We start from the raw sequence: 19062 nt of genomic DNA on the forward strand, positions 1-19062 counted from the left end.
TGACATAATCTTCTCTAGCCCTATTGGTGGAAATTCTACTGTTCAGGTTTGTGTCACAATTTTCACTTGTTGCTAGGTAGAATTTGCCCAACACCCTACAGTTGTGCCTCCAAAACTGATTTTAAAAAAGTATTTTTTTTTAAATGTTTATATTTTTAAGTGACACACATAAATCTGGATACTTTGGGGCAGAGGGTGCAACTGCCCCACACAGTCAAGAAAGGACAGGGAAAGACGGTAGTTACTACAGAAATTACTCTGTATGATATATCAAATATTAATTTGAACAACTTTGTGTTACATATAAAGCACATATTTAAAAAAAAAAAAAAAAAAAAGAAGAAGAAAAAAAAGAGCTTTTCTCACCACTGGACCCTCAGGATTTTTTAGTTTTAGTTTTGTTTTAGTTAGTTTCAGTATTAGTTTTTGTTTTAAAAAAATAATATGTATTACTTGCGTGCAATATTTCATAAACACCATGGTAAAATGAGTAAAATTATAGTAATTAACAAAGACTAAAACAAAGGATATTTTCGCTATGATTATAGTTATATTGTTATATAATTGATAATTAATAATAATTAATATAATAAATATAATTCTAATTTATTTTTTAATATTAGTTTGAGTTTTTTTTGTTAGTTTTTGTTAACTGAAATAACCTTGTTCCCCACCTTTGCCACTAATGATCAAAGCCGTACTGTTTCTGGTTAGCCTAGCGGTTAGCATCGTGCACATTATCATCGCTGCTCGTGTTTGCTTTGTTTATATTTTGTGAATTTCCCCCCCCCCAGAAGCTGAGAAATTAATCAGTGAAATCAAGATAAGGACGTGGAAGTAATAATGTTATTAATTATACGACTTGATTGGTGTAACAATAACAAAGGTCTACTTGACTTTTAAAATGACAATATGTGCATTAAGTGTTTTTTTGTTTGTTTTGTTTTTCAATTCCGACTTGAGTGCATCAAATGCGTATGAATACCAATCAGCCCAATTGGTTGCGAATAATTGCTTGTATTCGGATTAAAGTAGTGAGTATTGTGTTGTTGTGTGTGGTTTGTGGCCTTTAAAGTTTGTCTGCATGCTTTTTCCAGGCACAAGACCCTCAGGTGCTGGAGCAACTGTCCAAAAACATCACGCGCATGGGTTTGACTAATTTCACCCTCAACTACCTCAGGGTAAGCACGGGCGGGGGCGTATGTATTTGGTGTATATTGTATATGTGTACCATCATATTGGCATTTGGTAATTTTGATCATCCTTATTGGCCTCCTCGCTGATGTAGCAGAAATACAATTCGTCTCTCTTCTTTTTATCTACTTTCTGCCGGCACTTGAGAAAACAAGCCAATCTTTTCTTCTTTACTCATGCATGTTTATGTAGCGTGTCTAAGCTATATGATAACCACAAACACGAAGGTTGTTGTGTGTGTGTGTTTTTTCTGTTGACTGACATGCTCGTATTTTTCCAAATGGCGAGAAGGCGAGCGAGCGTGAGGCGGAGGAATTAATTGGATACAGAAAATTAGCATAACATTAATGAACGCTCCCTGTTGAGACGCGTAATTGCGAAATGGCAGCACGCGATTCGGAGAAGGGTGGAGGTGGGGAGGGGGGCTATTGGTGAAGGGGTTGGGGGGGGCTGGTAAGGGCACCTCGGCTGCTTATAATAACCCAATTGAGGGAGACACAAAGGGGGTTGGGGAATGGAAGAATTGGGGGGGGGGGTGAGGGTGGAAGGTGGTTATTCGCCGCTGCATGTTTTTGTTTTCCTGTCACAATGATTGGCAATGCACAAAAGCATCTGCAACACAACCGCTACACCACTTTTTGTCCAATTATGTCCGCTCTTGAGGAATAAACATAAACCTTTCATTATTTAGGAATTTGGGGTCAGCCGTCTGTCAAGTATATGTGATTCAAATTTGGGAGTAATTGGACACATTTTGCGAGGACACGTTATTGTTTAAAGGACCAATGCAAAATGACCCTACACAGTAAATTTTTACAAAAAAAAAAGAAGACTTTATTCTAGTGGTGCGGGATACTGCAAATTTGGGTATCAATCCGATATCAAGTAAATGCAGGGTCAGTATCGCCAATACCAATATCACTATCAATACTTTCATATATATATATATATATATATATATATATATATATATATATATATATATATATATATATATATATATATATATATATATATATATGTATATATATATATATATATATATATATATATATATAGTGTGTGTGTGTATGTGTGTGTGTAGAGAGAGACCTTTAAGTGCACAAAGTGATCATAGGAAAACAAATTTAAACAAATTCTTTATTTTTATACTTTTCAAAAACTACAAATAAAAAAATAACGAAAAATTTTGCCTTCATTGCACTTTTTTAATGATTTTTTTTTCAACCTACCAAACCCCAGCAGTGCATAAAAGAGCCAAACAAACTAAACTACTAGATCGATATTATAGTGACAGTATCAATCAGATATCGATAATGACTTGGTATCGATAATATCGATATTTGGATCGATCCGCCCACCACTACTATATTCAGTCCCACTCTAAACAAAGTAAACTTAACACATGAAAGAGAGTAAAATATTACTACAAAAAAAACACAACAACAATCAAGTGTTGAGGAACAATCCCACAACCTTCAGCATGGAAGACAGCCACTTTATTACTTGAGTTAAAATTTACTCTACAAAATTTACTTTGCAAATGCAAATTTTAAACTAAAATGGTCAACTTCCTGTGTTTTTTTCAGCCATGTCTTCCTGAGACTTTTTTGTGGGTCTACTCATGTTATACATGTTTACCATATTTCATGTTGCTCATGAAACTGACGGGGGGGGGGGGGGGGGGGGGGGGTGTTTCTGAAACAATCAGAACAGATCTCAAAGACAATTTTGAAGTACCACTCAAAACTTCAAATCAAAATTCATATCATATTCATATCAGATTTCCTGTACCTGAAAAAATATCCGGAATATCATGAAACCTGAGACGTTTTTGTAGCTCTGCTCATACAAGACACGTCTGCCAAATGTCATGCTGCTAAGTGGAACTACTTAGTTTCAGGGACTGGATTTTTCCATTTGGTATTTTAGTAAAAATCGGAAAACCTCTCTAGGACAAGTCACTGAAGGACCCCTGGAAATATCCTAAAATTTCTTGTGTCTTTTCAGGCATGGGTTCTTCAGACTTTTTTCATGATAGATGTTGACCAAATTTCATGCTGTTCAGTGATTTTTTTCTACCCATGACTTCGACCTGACCATTTTTGAGAGGATTAACACACCTGCCAAAATTTTGTCATATTTTATGAATGAGAAAGTCCTATCTATTGCAAAATTAGGCCTAAAACACAGCACATTTCCCCCAAATTGTTGTAGTATAATCTGGCTGGCTATTATTGCTGTGCAGTCTATCTTATCCATCAGGCCACATGAACGCTAGCTTCCCTTCTGTTATCTTAGCTCGCCAGTCCATACAATACACCCTTTCCTCGTAAAAGGGAAAAAGTCCTGACACCTTCCCCTCGTCGCTTTCTCTTTGGGAATACATCAGCATGTTTTGCATGTAGCTCAGCTTCCTTCTATTCAGTCTGAAAATAGACGCGGGTTTCAGGATGAGAGCCAGCGCTGCTCGGCTTGACGATCACAGGCTGACGTCGAGAACTTTAGAAATGAGAACAGCGCGGAGTAGCTGACAAACTTAAGTGTGTTAAATTAGTAATATTAAAGTTAAGATAATAGCTAACAGAAGAAAAAACGTCTTGTTGTTTGTGTTACTAGGTGACATCGTCCTTCATGGTGGCCATGACAGCAATATGGCAGGAAAACATGAATGAAATGTCTTCGTAAAAAAAAAAGATTACGGTTTTTAGCTTTTTAACAGAGGTGACAAATCCAGGTCCAGAAAGTAAAAACCTTGCCACAGTTTGGCTTTAGCCCCTGATGCTAGATAGCTAGCTAGCTAGCTCCCTAGCAGGTAACTGAGCTCCATGGGAGCTAGCTAGCTAGCACCTGGGGCTAAAGCCAAACCGTGGCAGGGATTTTACTTTCTGGACCTGGATTTGCCACCTCTGCTTTTAAGTAGGGATGTAACGATAACGGCAATATCGTGATATCGCAATATTAAAACTGCCACAATATATCGTTGTCATCATGAACACTATGTTAAAAGCAGAGCATCTGTTAAACTTAAAAAAAAGTCGGGTGGATTTCTATTTGTGCAGTTCTAACCCTCTGGTGGCTGGTTTTTAGTGCAGTTTAATTCTCACAAGGCATGTTTTGGCCCTTTTATGTTTAAAATCCACGCTAATGGTCAGATGAAGAGGAACGTAATATGCTTGTGTGTCAATATGTGGAGGAACTCAATGTGTGCTTGCATTAGCAACTAAGTGCCTCAATACATATTATATATTTATATATTTTTAAATATATTTATATTTTTAGAATATTTTTCATTGCTGTAATGTACAAAAGCACAATAGTGTGTGTGTGTGTGTGTTTTTTTGTATGAGCTCATTTTTTACATGACCTTTACATTATGACCTTTTTTGGTATCGCCAACTTCTCCACAATATCGTATCGTGACCTTCATATTGTGATAATATCGTACCATGATGTTTGGATATCGTTACCTCCCTACTTTTTAGCACAAGCATGTGATACAGCTCAATTTAAAAAGTGATTCCTGCGCCTTTAAACATTGGATAATAAAATCTTGGAGGCGTAAAGAGCTTAACAAAAGTTGCGCATATTAAAATAAGAATACGAAATAGCCTTGCGCCATTTAGTTGTGTGCTTTAACAGACTCCGAGTTGCTCTGGTGCACATGACAATAAAGTCCATTCCTCCAACTCTTTCATAAACGCCCATAAAAGTCTGATTTACGGGGCAATTAACACATCAAGCGAGCAGAGCAGCAAAGCCTGCCTTTTTATGGATTTCTTTTAATGGGGGCAGCGCTTCGCGTTACTCATTTGCATACTCTTTTTTTTAATTTATGGGCATTTTTGGGGGGTCTTTCTTTTAGTTGTGTGTCATCCTGGAGCCCATGCAGGAGCTCATGTCCCGACACAAGACGTACAACCTCAGCCCGCGCGACTGTCTCAAGACATGCCTGTTTCAAAAGTGGCAGAGAATGGTGGCGCCACCGGGTAAGTCTTGAAGTCACAATGCAAAGGTCTTAAAAATGCTTCAAAAAGAATGACATGTTTTCTTTTAATAATGCTGTCAATACAGGTAATTTTCAAGTCAATTTTAGTTCGTGCCAATCCACAACAGGCGTTATTCGTAATGGGAGGTGCAGTATTTAAGCAAAAATAATTATATATAATATTATTATTTTTGTTATTAATACAGACGCAAGCAAAAATATAGATATAAATATACAGGGAGGACATGTTACTGGGAGGTGAGGATGATCACATTTGTGCTGTATATAAAACATAAAGATTAATGTCATAAAAAATAATGAATAAATAATAATAAAAATACCATAAAGTAATAAAAAGAAACAGATATCAAAAATACTATTTGTAAATATATTATCCTTTTTTCATTTTATATTAATATATTTTGTTCACTTTATCATTTATTTTATGATTTTGTAGTTTTATCACTTTGTATTTTACAAATGATTTATACACTTTTATTTTATTATTTTTTTATTGATGATTGATTTGCATAATGTTATTATTCATATCAGTTGGTTATTGTTGAATTAATTATTTAATGTAATCTATTCATTTATTATATAATTTATAATTTTATTTTGGATATTGGATTGCATATTTATGCCTATTAATATTAGGTTTTTATTGTAAATTATTTTATTTAAGGTAAGGGCATATTAATAATCTATATATTTTTATTTTTTTATTTTGGATGGTTTAAATTTTTTGTTTCTACAATATTATTACTTTATTATGTTATGTATGCTTAAAACAAATAATTAATTAACTTTAGTTAATAAAATTAAATATTAGTCCATAAACAGAAGCTTTATTATAATTGTTTTGTGATGTCATTATTATCATAGTATGATCCAGTACACTTAAATAACTGTAGATGATAAACCGGTTGTTAGTAAATAAAGAGTTAGTAGATGTCTTTATTATTTTATTATTAAGGGGTATGATTTAAAATGCAACAAAATAAAATACTGTACTGACGTGAAGCCCTAATGACATATTTTAAAACTGAAGACGTCCACCGCTAGCAGCTTCCATATATCTGCTCCCTCCTTTTGTTTTCCTGCCATTCTTCTCCGTGTTTCTCGCGGCAGGAAGGAAGCATCCGCAGCATTTGCGCCCCCTGATAAGTCTTTTATTTTTTTTGAATTATTTTTTTTTTCCGGGAGGGAAACGGGAAGCCATTGCAGTGCGTCAGCGGCGCAGGAAAAAGCCGTCGGATACCACAAATCTGTGACAATGGTTTGCCGAGGCGCACTCGCATCTGTCAATGTCAGCCATGCAAAGAGGAAAGATGCGGATAAGAACAAAAAAAACAAAAAAAAAGTCAAGTACAGTACAATGGAAGCTGTACGTTCCCAGAGGAAATCATCAAAAAGAAATAACTTGACAAATTGTGAAGGAAATGTTTGTAGTAACAAATAAAAAGAAGTTAACCATTGAAGTAAGAAAAGCAATGAAGACAATCAAGTTCAATTGAATGAATTGATGTTCATTTTCATCATCATTCCTCAATCTATGACTGAAAAATATATCTGCACTGTCAAAATCACCACAATTTTGGCTTTCAGCTGGGCACCCGCAGAACTTCAAAACGGAAATATTCCCCACCAATCACAAAAAAGGTATCTTTTGTTCCCAGACGGACAAAAGCTTCGCCCGCCGCCCCTCGAACCCCTTGACCTTGCTGCATGTTCCAATAAGGCCTGCGCCATAACTCGATGCACGTTGGAATGCTCGTTAACAAAAAATTATTTGAACTGGAAAATCGTTTGTCACTTTAAATTATATCGAGACGCGAATTGAATCGTTCTTTTTTTGGAGAGATTCACACCAGGCCTTTCAATTTTTTAAGCGTAATTAATCACGTGACTTCAATAATTAACTCACAATTAAATTGCTAATTTTATATCTGTTCTAAATGTACAAAACAATGTACATTAGGTTTTCATACTCTTGTTAACATAAAAGTGTTTAAAAAAAAAGTTAAACTAATAGAAATATGACTGCATCTTTTTGTCATTGATACAGTAATTTCCTTATAATTCATAAAATGTAGGTAAAATTAAAAAGATGTACTGTACTGTCAAAAACGGGTGTGAGGTCATTTTTCTGCCACTAGATGGCATAATTACAATTGTAAGACATTAGACACAATTAATTGCGCATTTTATACCTGTTCTAAATGTACAAAACAATGTACAATAAGTTTTCATACTCTAGTTAACATAAAATTGTAATAAAAAAAGAAAAGAAAATTAAATTAATAGAAATATGGCTGCATCTTTTAGTCATTGATACAGTAATTTTATAATAATTCATAAAATTTTGTTAAAATTAAAAAGATGTACTGTACTGTCAAAAAACAAGTGTGCTGTCATTTTTCTGCCACGAGATGGCATCATTGCAATTATAAGACTGTGACAGCTCAGTGCATTTTTCTTTTCATATTAAGAGCTATCCAATCTTTAACATGAAGTAACTTGTGAAATTCTGCACATTTTTAAAATTGTAAAATACAACTTGACTCCAGTTTCCACAAATATATGCATTATTATTAAATGTATTACTGCTCAATTTTGACGTGGACGTGTCTGCTGCGTTGCAACTGGAATTCCCCCAGAACAGGCTTTCCAAGTAATTAATCGTGCGTAATAAAATTTGTGATGTTAAAGGAACTTTAAATGGACTAAAAATTAACTACATAATTTTGATACCCCTAATATATATATATAGTGCATGCATAGCTTGTGCATGGTGCCGCCCGCCGCCCCCCTTTTGTAGTCGACTGTATGCGTTATGTCCCTGGCATGGCCTCTGTTTGTGTTTGCTGGTCGCGCCAAAGCTGAGCCCGCCCGACAGACCACCACCAAGCGGAGGAAACGGAAGAACTCGGCCAGCAGCGCCAGCAGCAGCGTGGGCGCCGCCGCCGGCAAGAAGCGCAGCCCCGCCACCAATTTCAGCCTCTCCAGTCAGGTACCTGTAAGCATCGACTCCATCCTGGTTTGACTCCCTCTTCTTGCTTTTTTTGTTGTCATAAGAACGCCAAACAAGTCAATTGGCGATTGTGTAAGCAAGCCAGTGTTTCCCAACTATTGTTGAAAAAGAAATCTGCATGTGAGGTGCTATTGTTGTTTGCTTATCATTATTAGGATTGTTGAAACGTTAGCATGAATTAGCCCCCGGTAGCATTACTCATTAATGGCTGGCGTTTTGAGTAAAACAATTTTAAAAAAAAAAAAGGTCATCTAAAGCATTATCATACCAAATATAGTCTGATTAAAATTACTATTTGAAGTCTTAATACGTTAGCTACTTTGTGACGCAACTGTATGAGAGGAGAGTGACGTCACAAATGCACCAAGTCACGTTTTCAGCATGTTGACGTTTCGTATACCAATGAAGGAAGTAGAGAAGTTTACGGTTTCATGTTTCATGTTGAGTTTGCGACAGGAAAAGATGAAAAATATTCCGGTTGGTTGGGTACTGTGTACTACTGTCGACAAAGTGTGATCTAGCTTAAAAATAAAAACATAAATATTCGGAGTTGCAGCGTCCTGACGATTCCAATTTCCTCAATCGATTCAATTTCGATTCACAAGAGTTCAGTTCGTTTCGATTTTTTTTCCCCCGATTCAATTTGATTCACTTCCCTTCAAACCTATATTAATTATGGAACATCAAGTCTTCGTAAATATCAAGGATATGATCCCCAAAAAATCCACAAATATTAAATTCCAAATAAATTTTTGTAGAGGAAGTAACTGGTTAAATGAATTAGTGTTATAAATTAAACACTTAAGTGTTACACAAACATTGGCATCAACACGGATGTGATGAAAATATTTTCATAATTCTAATTCAATAATTGTAAGTATACATTGAAAAGATTCTGAATTGTCTTAAAGTTCAATGAGGCTTTTAGAGATGTAAGAATATATTTTAAATTCATGTGAACAGTAAATTTCAAGAAAGCAGTAAGATACAAAAATAAAAATCGGCCTTTAAAATTCTATTTTCTTAAAAATTTATGGGGAAACGAGATATTAAAAAAATCAATTCATGGTTTTGTGAAAAGGAAAATCGATTCGATATAAATTATTCGATTTTTTTAAAGCCCTAGTTAACAGTATGTCAAGTCAAAAATACTGCATTTATTTTATTAAATTTTTTTTACTTATGTGAAGTGAAGTTTAGAAAGAAGTTTTGTGAAATCCAGAGACTAATTTTTCTATGTATTAAAAAATATTTCTGTTATTATTTTTTATTTAAAAAGAACGTTATCCTTAAATATTACTATTAAAAATAATTAAATAAATAAAGTATTGGCAAAACTAGTTGTCATTTTTACATTAAGCGGATATGCCGGGGTTGCTGAAAGTAGATAATAAAGTAACTTGTAATCTAATATAGTTACTTTCAAAATCACATCATCAGTGAAGTAACCAAATTACTTTTAAAACCAAGTAATTAGTAAAGTAACTAAGTTACTTTTTCAAGGTAACTGACGCCATTTTTACCGATCAACGCAAAATTAACACGTCTATTGTGACAAGATGCATAAAAAGGTCTCTGTGACAGGTACCTAAAAGTGAAAAAGACGTATTTCGTTCCACTTCATTCAACAAATGAGCACCAATCGGAAGCAGATTAGACAGCAAGTCAATATGCTATATTTTTTTCCCAGTACCCTCAAATGTGGACGGATGGTGTCAAAGTTTAAATAAACATCTCTTTGAGGATTCGACATAACAAAATTGTGTGTCGAATGTAGCAAGACACGGGGAAAATAAAATTTTATTAGTATTGAAAAGCAACGACGATGAGTGTTGTCGATGCCCCCCCCCCCTTGCCCCGTCAAGACCCCAAAGCAGGTCACTTGTTCCGCACTTCATGTTCCCAACTCTCAGTCAACTAAATATAGATTCACTGTGAAAAGTTTTCTTGGCAAAGTTGAACCTCCAGAACAAATCTTTGTTTCACTTTTTTTTTTATCTCTCTCTCTCTCTCTCTCTTTCTCTCTCGCTCTCTCTCTCTCTCTCTCTCTCTCGCTCTCTCTCTCTCTCTCTCTCTCTCTCTCTCTCTCTCTCTCTCTCTCTCGCTGTACGAGGGGAGGGAAGAAGAAGGGAAAAAACCAAACGTATTCCGTCTGTCTCCCACACACTGTGTCCTCGTTTGCTTTCTGTCTGTGCCACGCTTCTTTGCTGTCTCGTCATCTTCTCGCATTTGTTGCCCTCGTCGCTCTCTCCCGCTCGCGCAGGCGTCACACACGCTCACGCGTACACGCACGCACGCACGCATGCACACACACTCACCAGGCGTGCAGTTGTTTTCTCTCAAACAAGCAGTCTGGAATGGTGCCAGCTCTCATTATTGCCTATGTGACCCCCCCACACCCCCCACCCCCCTTCACTTCATCCCATCTACTGCCTCACATGCCCACCACAGTAACGCACGCACACGCACACGCACGCGTTCACACGCCTCTTGAACACTGGCAGCGCGGATGCTATAACACGCTGGATACATATGTTGCACGCTTGCTGTCTTTGTCTGAGAAGTTGTTGGGCTTTTTGGTGTGTGTGCGCGTGTATGTGTGTGCGTGGACGTGTGTGCGCGCGTGTGTGTGTGTCTGAGCACGAGCCTACGTGAGTCCAATGACAACAAGCAGTGGACCCTCGCCAGGGGAGGAGGGTGGGCGGGGGGGGGGGGGGGGGGTCTGCTGGTGGTGGAGGAGGAGGAGGAGGGGGGTGTGGGGGGTATGAGGAGGGGGGGGCAGCCACTGGAGGAGAGAACGTGTGTGAATATGTGTGTGTGTTAAGGAAAAGGGTGCCTACAATGTGCAACAGTGATCTCTAGTGGCCAAGTGTGTTTTTTTCATAATATAAGGAGCATCATTAGTACCTTGAGTTTCATTCATTCACAAGTCATCTTTTCCCAATGAAATGAATAGGAGATGCCATTAATCCGTTCCAGCTTTCACAATAAAACCAACAAAACATTTTTGTAATGTGTTTTTAAAAAAAAATTCAACCAAAAGAATAAGATTGTCCTTATATACATATGCTAATGACATAATGTAAACAAATAAACAGTTTTAGCCTCATTTTTTGTTTTACTTCAGTTTCATAGACATTATGCTAGTCCTTCTGGCGTGGCCGCCTTGGCCACCTGGGGGCACTATAATACAGACATATGGATCTAACGTATGTGGAGACAGTCTCTGCTACTCACTAGTCGTTCTTTTCAGAGGATAAAGAATCTATGCCTGTGAGTATTGCTATTACTCAATCAATTATGATACAGCGACAAAGACCGAATGTGATATTCGTATTTTGGGACATCCGTTTTTGGTATAGTTAACATTTGCACTATTTAATATAGGCAATTAGAATTTTTTTACAGTTATTAAATTTAATTAATAAGGAATCATATTTTATTTTATTTTAATATTGATAATAAATACGTAAAAATAATGACTTAAAAATATCAAATATAATTAACTCATTCAAATTTAATACTTTGTCCTTCATTGCCCAAAACCTTTGTACATGTTTTTTTTTAAATGTTTGTATACAGAAAGCTTTTATGCAGCTTCTGACATGAAGATGTGGCTTAGAGCAATGGCAGTTTTTTTAAACGGCCAGCAGGTGGCAGCAGAGTATAAGAGATCAGCCAGGGCCATGTTGCAACAAGCTCTTTTTGTCAGTGTTTTTACCAGGAATGTGAATATTGATTATACTATACTTTTTTTCCTGATGAAAGAAGAGACTCTAATCTTTCTTTTGGTAGGTTCCATGTTTTTATAGCAACGGAATAGAATATTCTGTGGACCTTGCAAAATCTGTCAAAATCCAGTAAAACAGCCGGAAGCGAAGGGGGTTGCTTCAGTGAAAATGGCTGGCAGTGAATGAGCTAATATGGAATTATTAAATGCAATTATTAATCCTTTTTCAGATCAAACTTTAACCATTGTATAATGCTTATTACTGTAGAGGCAACGTTAAAAGTACGTTTTTCCAACCATGACCTGATAGCAGGGCTTGGCAAAGATCCAGAGCCACTCTCAAGCTATTAGATCATCTGAAAAACAATCATCCACAAACCACACAGTTGTGGGAGGATCTGATTTGGTGACGTGTTCCTGCGCCACAGACACAGTGTGAAGTGCTGCCTCCATGAATGAAAAAGCTCTTCTTGTCTTTAAGGGAGCTCACTTTATGACCGCATCCAGACACACACACGCGCACGCGCGCCCGCGTTATCCTCTCGAAGTAGAAGCCAACTCTAGTCACAATGCTCAAATACAGATAAAGTTCATTTCCTGTTCTATGGTTATCATCATGTTTCCTCGATGTCAACAAATAAAGGTAATTGCTCTGAAATATGCTAATGCGCCACTAGTTAGAAATGGCGTGGGCCCATTCCAAATCTGGGGCGCTCTGCCTCTACTAGCACCAAGGCTAACTCTTAACGAGATGAGTAGTCAAGTAGGCAGCGGTAATTAGCGCGCAATTAACACGCCGCCAAGTCTCGCACTCGCCACCAGCTGTTGTCATCATAGGAGTTTTTGGCAGTGGGCGGGTGGGGGGTCCAGAGGAAGGTTGACGGGCCTCCTCGTGGGAACAGATGGCAAACGCGCCGAGCTTGTTGGCAATCAGCGCGTTTTTTAGCTAATGACTTAATTAGCTATGCAAATGGACAAATCAGTGTGGATATTGTCATTTAGTTGAAAAGCTCACCTAAATTAATTAGCCCGATTAAGGCATAGCTGGGCGGAAAAACGATTGCAGTTGGGGGGGTTTCTTGGTGACTTTGATAAAATGAGTAGCATAGTGGGCAAGTGGATAGCACTTTGGCGTCATGGTTCTCGGGTTCTGGGTTTGAATCTCAGCTCCAGCCTTTCACTTTTCAGTGGATGATAAATTGTAATTGTCCATAGGTGTGAACATGAGCGCGAAGGTTGTTCGTTTGTATTGTTGCTGTCAGGCTCCAAAATGACAACAACAACAACAACAACAAAAAGACATCTTAAGTTACCAAACACCAAATTGTTCAAATTGGTATTACACCTTATAAGGCTAATTTAATACCCTTTAAAAAAAAAAGAAAAAAGAAAAAAAAGCTAACTTATTACACCGTGATGGCCAGTTGCAGCCGTCAAAATCTGCCCTCACACCAACTCCCAACCAGACAAAAAGCCATTAATACTTCACAAACGCAAACGACTCTTACATCATCCTCAAATTCTTTTCCAAAGGTCTTATAGCCATGAGTGATGCAATAACTAAAATAATGAGCCGAATAAGTAGTAGTGTAATAGGCAGAAATTAACCTGCACACAAACTTACTTTGTGGCCAGTGACCAGATCTTTCTACATGGAAGCTTTCCAGCTGTCCTTTTTTTTTTTCTTAGCAAAACAGGCTACTAACTCAAATGTCTCTAGTTGAACTTTTTTTAAAAACTTGTTATTGTCTAAAAAACATCCAAACTTTCAATCTTGAGATGACATAATGCTGCACGGCTCCTCAGAATGAGAGAAGAAGCAGTTAACACTTTAAATGGGTTATTAATATTAATTAATATTGCGTTAAAAAAATAGCTGACAAAATAGGGAAAGGCCAAAAGTATCCATTTGTGAAAAATATTAAATTGACTATTTTGCGACATACGAGGTTGACCTCACCTCTTGCAAATCCAAGTCCAGAAAGTAAAACATCTCCCACAGTTTGGCATTAGCCCCAGGTGCTAGTTAGCTAGCTCCCATGGTGCTAGCTAGCTAGTATCAGGGTCTAAAGCCAAACTGTGGCAGGGTTTTTACTTTCAGGTGCTAGCTAGCTAGCTCCCTAGCAGGTAAATGAGCACCAGGGGGAGCTAGCTAGGGAGCTAGCTAGCATCAGGGGCTAAAGACAAACTGTGGCAGGGTTTTTACTTTCTGGACCTGGATTTGCCACCTCTGACCTCTCGTCCAAAGTCAGCTGGGAAAAGCAAGTAAAGTAAAGCACTTTGAGTTGCTTCTTTACATGATAAGGCGCGATATAAATAAAGTTGACTTGACTTGATTGAGATTAAGCAGTATTGGAAATGGATCATGCTAAACAAAGTGGGCGACAATGTGCATTCAGATGCTTTTTTTTGTAGCCTCTGTGTTGCTATTATATGATTGCATCAGTAAGCATATCTTGGGTTGTGTACATGTATGTGCTGTGTACGTGCGCGTATGTAGTGCAACGATCCAGGCGGCGTTGACACACATGAGCGCTGAAGCGTGCGCTCTATTTGTAGTGCCGCTTCCACCCAGGTTACAGTAGGGGGCCGCTGTTTGGTAGGGGTTTCAGCATCTTAAAATGCTTTGGGCTGAATTGAGTTTTAAAGTGGACATACAGTATTTTAGATAATGGACTTTTGATTGTGCTTGTATGTAAATAGTTAGGTCTCTGAGGGGCCTTCTGCCATCTAGTGGTAGACTATTTTAATTCTCCTGTTTGTCACCCTAGGTCACTAGTATCGATAGATGAATAAAGATGCATCAGCATTGACGAACTGTCAACGATTCTTGTGGAGGGAAAAAACACTGTTCATGTATTTTTTAGACCGTTTTTGTTGTAGTGATTTAGGTTGAAATCACTCATGACCGATAGCGTCTCTAAGCAAACCAGGCAGGTTTAATTTGGGTGAACGTGTAATCTTACATCGTTTTCTTGGCACAATTTGGTCAAGTCTTTGGATTATGTCTGCCATCTAGTGGCGAACACTGTTATTACATCTTAAAATCACTGGACTACAAATATTATTATTTTGAAAAATTATTATTTATATTTTATTTTATGTTGTTCTTAACATTGTATTTGTATGCTTTTAACTGTTGTTGTAAGGTGACCTTGAGGGTCCACTCTCCAGAAAGGCGCCTATAAATAAAATGTATTATTATTATTATTATTATTATAAAAATTTGTTTCCTATCCCTGGCCCAGATGTATCAATTCGGCATACTGTCTTGTAGTGATGGGGAAATGAAGCTTCATGAACCACTTGTGATACTTTACTCCTCGAGGTGGTGTTCTTGGTTTAAAGACGCAGTGGAAATGTATTCAATTCCCACTGCACTAGCGTTTTTCTTTCAACCAAGAGCTCCCTCTAGGGGAGTAAAAAAAAAATTGCAAATAATTCATGAAGCTTCCTTATCCCATCACTACTTTCTTGACACCAATTAATGGGGACTTTGGCGCTATCGTGAGGTATTTTAGTGTGTTACAGAAAGTACACAGATGTGAAAAGGTGACATATTTTAAATGAAATTTTTGCCTTGCATCTCTAATTGCCGCGATGGTTGGGAATCACTGGTCTATGTAGCGTAAATAGGACGCACACATGTCGGAACAAGCTCAATCCTTCTTTGCGTCACCTCCAGGACGTGATGGTGGTGGGCGAGCCCACCCTGATGGGCGGCGAGTTCGGCGACGAGGACGAGCGCCTGATCACGCGTCTGGAGAACACGCAGTACGACGCCACCAACGGCCTGGACGATGACGACGACTTCACCGGCTCGCCGGCGCTGACCAACAACGGGCCGTGGAGCGGCAAGGCGCCCAACGGCGGGCCCGACGGCAAAGCGGAGAACGCTGCGCCGCAGGCCTCGCAGTAGGAGCGACGCGTGCGGAACAATGACAGCAGCAATAGCCACACCGCCTGGACATTTTGGAAAAAAATGTATGTAAATGTACAAAATGAATAGCGAGGTGTGGACTTCTTTTCGGGGCAAGAAAGGCTTTCGGTGGACTGTCGCCGCTGTGATTGGTGGACAAGTGTCACATGACATCACACAGTGGAGCAGAAAGAAGACGCTTTGTTGTTTTTAAAAGCACCAGCTCGACGTTGTTTGAGGCCACTGCAGTCACTCTTGTTTTTTTTCTGTTTCAAGTTAGCAGGAAATAGCAATCCCTTTGTTTTGGTTTTAAGGGTTCGGATTAAAATCTTGAATCTTGGCTTCCTCACACATGCATGTTAGGTTTATTGAGCACTCTAAATTGACAATAAGTGCGAATGATTTTCGAATAAGGACCAAAACTGCCAAAATAAAAAATAAATAAATAAATGAAAGTGAAAATAAACACGGATATAAAAAGTATAATTCAAACATTAAACACAAAAAATAAATATAAATGGAAATAAAAACATCAAACTATATCCCTAAATAAATAAATAAAAATAAATCAAAAATCAAAAAAAGATGTTCAAAAATAAATATCAATATAAAAATAAATGTCGAAATAAAATAAATAAATAAATCTATAAATAGAATTAAATAGCAATCAATCAATAAAAACACTCTGCTCTCACATTTATTTATTTCATGCTGCAGACGCTCTGTCAGGTCGAAATGTAATTCAAATGAGGGGGCGGTCCTAACGGTTGGGCTCCGCCATTGCAAACTGCCTTTCAATGGTCGAGCGAGCGGCTCGGCGCACAGGGAAGTCTTGCCGGCTTGCATGGAGAGCTCCAGCAATGGACGACTATCTTGTCCACTGTCACCACAGTGCATCGACAAGATATTTATATATTTATTTTTGTATTTATTTCGACATTTATTTTTATATTAATTTTTGGAATTACGTGTTTTATTTTTGTATTTATTTTTACTTTTATTTATGTGTTAAATGATATAGATATATAACGTTTATTTCTTTTTTTGTATTAAAATTTTGAATTATATTTTTTATATATTTATTTTTACTTTTATTCATTTGTTTAGTTATTTAGTCATTTATTATTATTATTTTATTTTGGCAGTTTTGGTCCGCCATAGTATCCCCCCTTTCAGCCCCAAAGTCAGCTAGGATAGTTTCCAGGTCACAAGCTACCATAGTGTGTCTAAGCAGTATGGAAAATTGATGTTTTGACCACCCCCAACGATTGCCATCATTTCCATGCAAAGCATTTGGATTGTGTTTTCTGCTCTGTGATGACTGAATTGGATTTTTCTCCCTTTAATACTCCCAAACTGCATGATTTTATAAGGCTTTAATTTTTATTTTTTTTGTTAATATCATATATGTGCTTTTAAAACACACACACAGATTGTCCTGTACCAGTTTGGGAAGGTTTGTAAGTGTAAATAGAAGAATATTTTGTCCTTGAGCCACAGAAAGCAGTTTGGAAACGGCAGCTGTTTTGTTTATTTCCACCAGAGGTTCCAAATTTCTCCTAAATGCACCCCCCACACTCCTCCAGCCAACCTCTTTAGCTAGTGCACAACCAAAGCAACAATTCAATACGGTCGCATTTCTTTTGGTGCAAATCAAAACGAAAACCCCCTGCAGAAATGCTGCGCCGTCCCTTTAATTGTGTTCACAAGGATTCTTCAATTGGGTCTCTACATGATTTACACTGCCTGCAAAAGTTGTGACTTTTTTTCTGTGTAGTATCGGAACCGTAACACAGACGGGACTCCCGCTGTCTGTGTAAGGGGATTCCGCCATGCCAAGATCTCCGACACTCACTTCTCCCACGGTTGTGTTGAGAGCCAGAGACAACAAGAGGCAGTACTTCTTTTAATTTTTTGTGTCGGATCTCTGTGTGAAAGAGGCTACGTGAGCCAGTACTGACTTTCATGCAGTCTATCAAAAGCAGATTTCCCCCCCCCCTCCTTATTTCTATGTCTCTGTTCTGTAAAAACGGAAGAATGACGAAATAAAACTTAAATGGCAATGTTCCATCATTGTGGGTAAAATCAGGGCTACATATGAAATGCGACAACATCTGCATGTTTTGGAATTCACGACACACACAATATCCCACCTTTGCTGGGTTCTGTGTAAAAGGTCTGAGCTCTGCTGTCCAGGACGGGAAACTTGTGGCAAAATCCTGCCTTTTCTCAGTTCTGTCTAAACACCAAAGGCGGATAAATGTCGGTTCATCTATTGTAGCTCTGATGTTGATATTTTGCAGAAACATTGTGTAAAAGGTGCTACAATTAAGCTAACCTCGTGAACCAGTAGCTCCTTTTGCACTGACTGCCAAAAGTAGGATTTTTCCTTTCTCGCCAACATCAAATGATGGGTGAAACCCGGCAGATTGCAGGATACCACAGACACCAGCAGCAATGATATCTCACTGCTGTTACGGCTCCAATTTGGCCATTGCGCAGGCTCTCCGTGTGAAAGGAGTCTTAATTCTTGGCTGAACTTTTCCCAAGAAGACAAAAGGCGCATGTCTTCACACGACTGCATATTTATTTGTGCATTTTTTTTTTTTTGTAAGGAAGCGATCGAAACACACACATTTCTGAATATGTTTAAGGCTAGTATTATTAGACACCGTTTGTACATTATATAGCAGAGGTGTTCCGTGTCATATCTGATGTCTGGTATGTATGCTTTACCATTAACTTGTGCCAATAAAACCGTGCTTACAAATAACACGAAGGGTGACTCCTTCTAAGCGAATAAGGATGCTTAATAAGGTGGAAAATCAACTTGCCACTAAATTGGAAACGATTCTCCTGCAGATTATGTTGATTAGCAGCATTTTAAGGATAGGTTTATAGCGTTTAACAATGTTATTTGGCAATTTTCTAGCTTTTAAAAATGGTAATTGGAGTAAATGCTAGTACGAGAAACCAATATGGGAGTGAAATTTAAGATTCCAATCATTGGATTATTAAAGTAAAGAAATAAGTAAGAGTATTTTCACATTTAAATAGGATTAACCTGCACTACCCCACAACACGTGGATTCTTCTGGGCTGAGTTCTGTTGTTGGGTAGAATTGACTTGCAAGACGACATGGTGGACCTTTAGCGACACCATGAGCTCAAGCAGGATACTGCAAAAACATTCTCAAT

General features: G+C 37.8%; 1 protein-coding gene across 4 annotated transcripts in view; it reads left to right on the forward strand.

Annotated features, from left to right (window-relative positions):
• The window catches only part of ldb2a (LIM domain binding 2a), a 68419-nt gene extending 49781 nt beyond the window's left edge, over positions 1-18638 (forward strand). The window contains exons 5-9 of one of the 4 annotated variants that reach the window (XM_086085091.1): positions 1098-1181; positions 5060-5183; positions 6791-6844; positions 8065-8201; positions 15632-18638. In XM_086085091.1, coding sequence (XP_085941217.1) covers positions 1098-1181; positions 5060-5183; positions 6791-6844; positions 8065-8201; positions 15632-15865 — 633 coding nt within the window. In that variant the 3' untranslated portion in view covers positions 15866-18638. Of the gene's footprint in view, positions 1-1097; positions 1182-5059; positions 5184-6790; positions 6845-8051; positions 8202-15631 lie in introns of all 4 variants that reach the window. The other 3 variants (XM_086085092.1, XM_086085089.1, XM_086085090.1) reach the window with 3 other exon arrangements.
• Positions 18639-19062: the final 424 nt, after the last annotated feature.

Source organism: Leptonotus elevatus, chromosome 9 (genome assembly GCF_054856555.1).
Source record: "Leptonotus elevatus isolate MCC_2025b chromosome 9, RoL_Lele_1.0, whole genome shotgun sequence".
Taxonomy (NCBI): domain Eukaryota; kingdom Metazoa; phylum Chordata; class Actinopteri; order Syngnathiformes; family Syngnathidae; genus Leptonotus; species Leptonotus elevatus.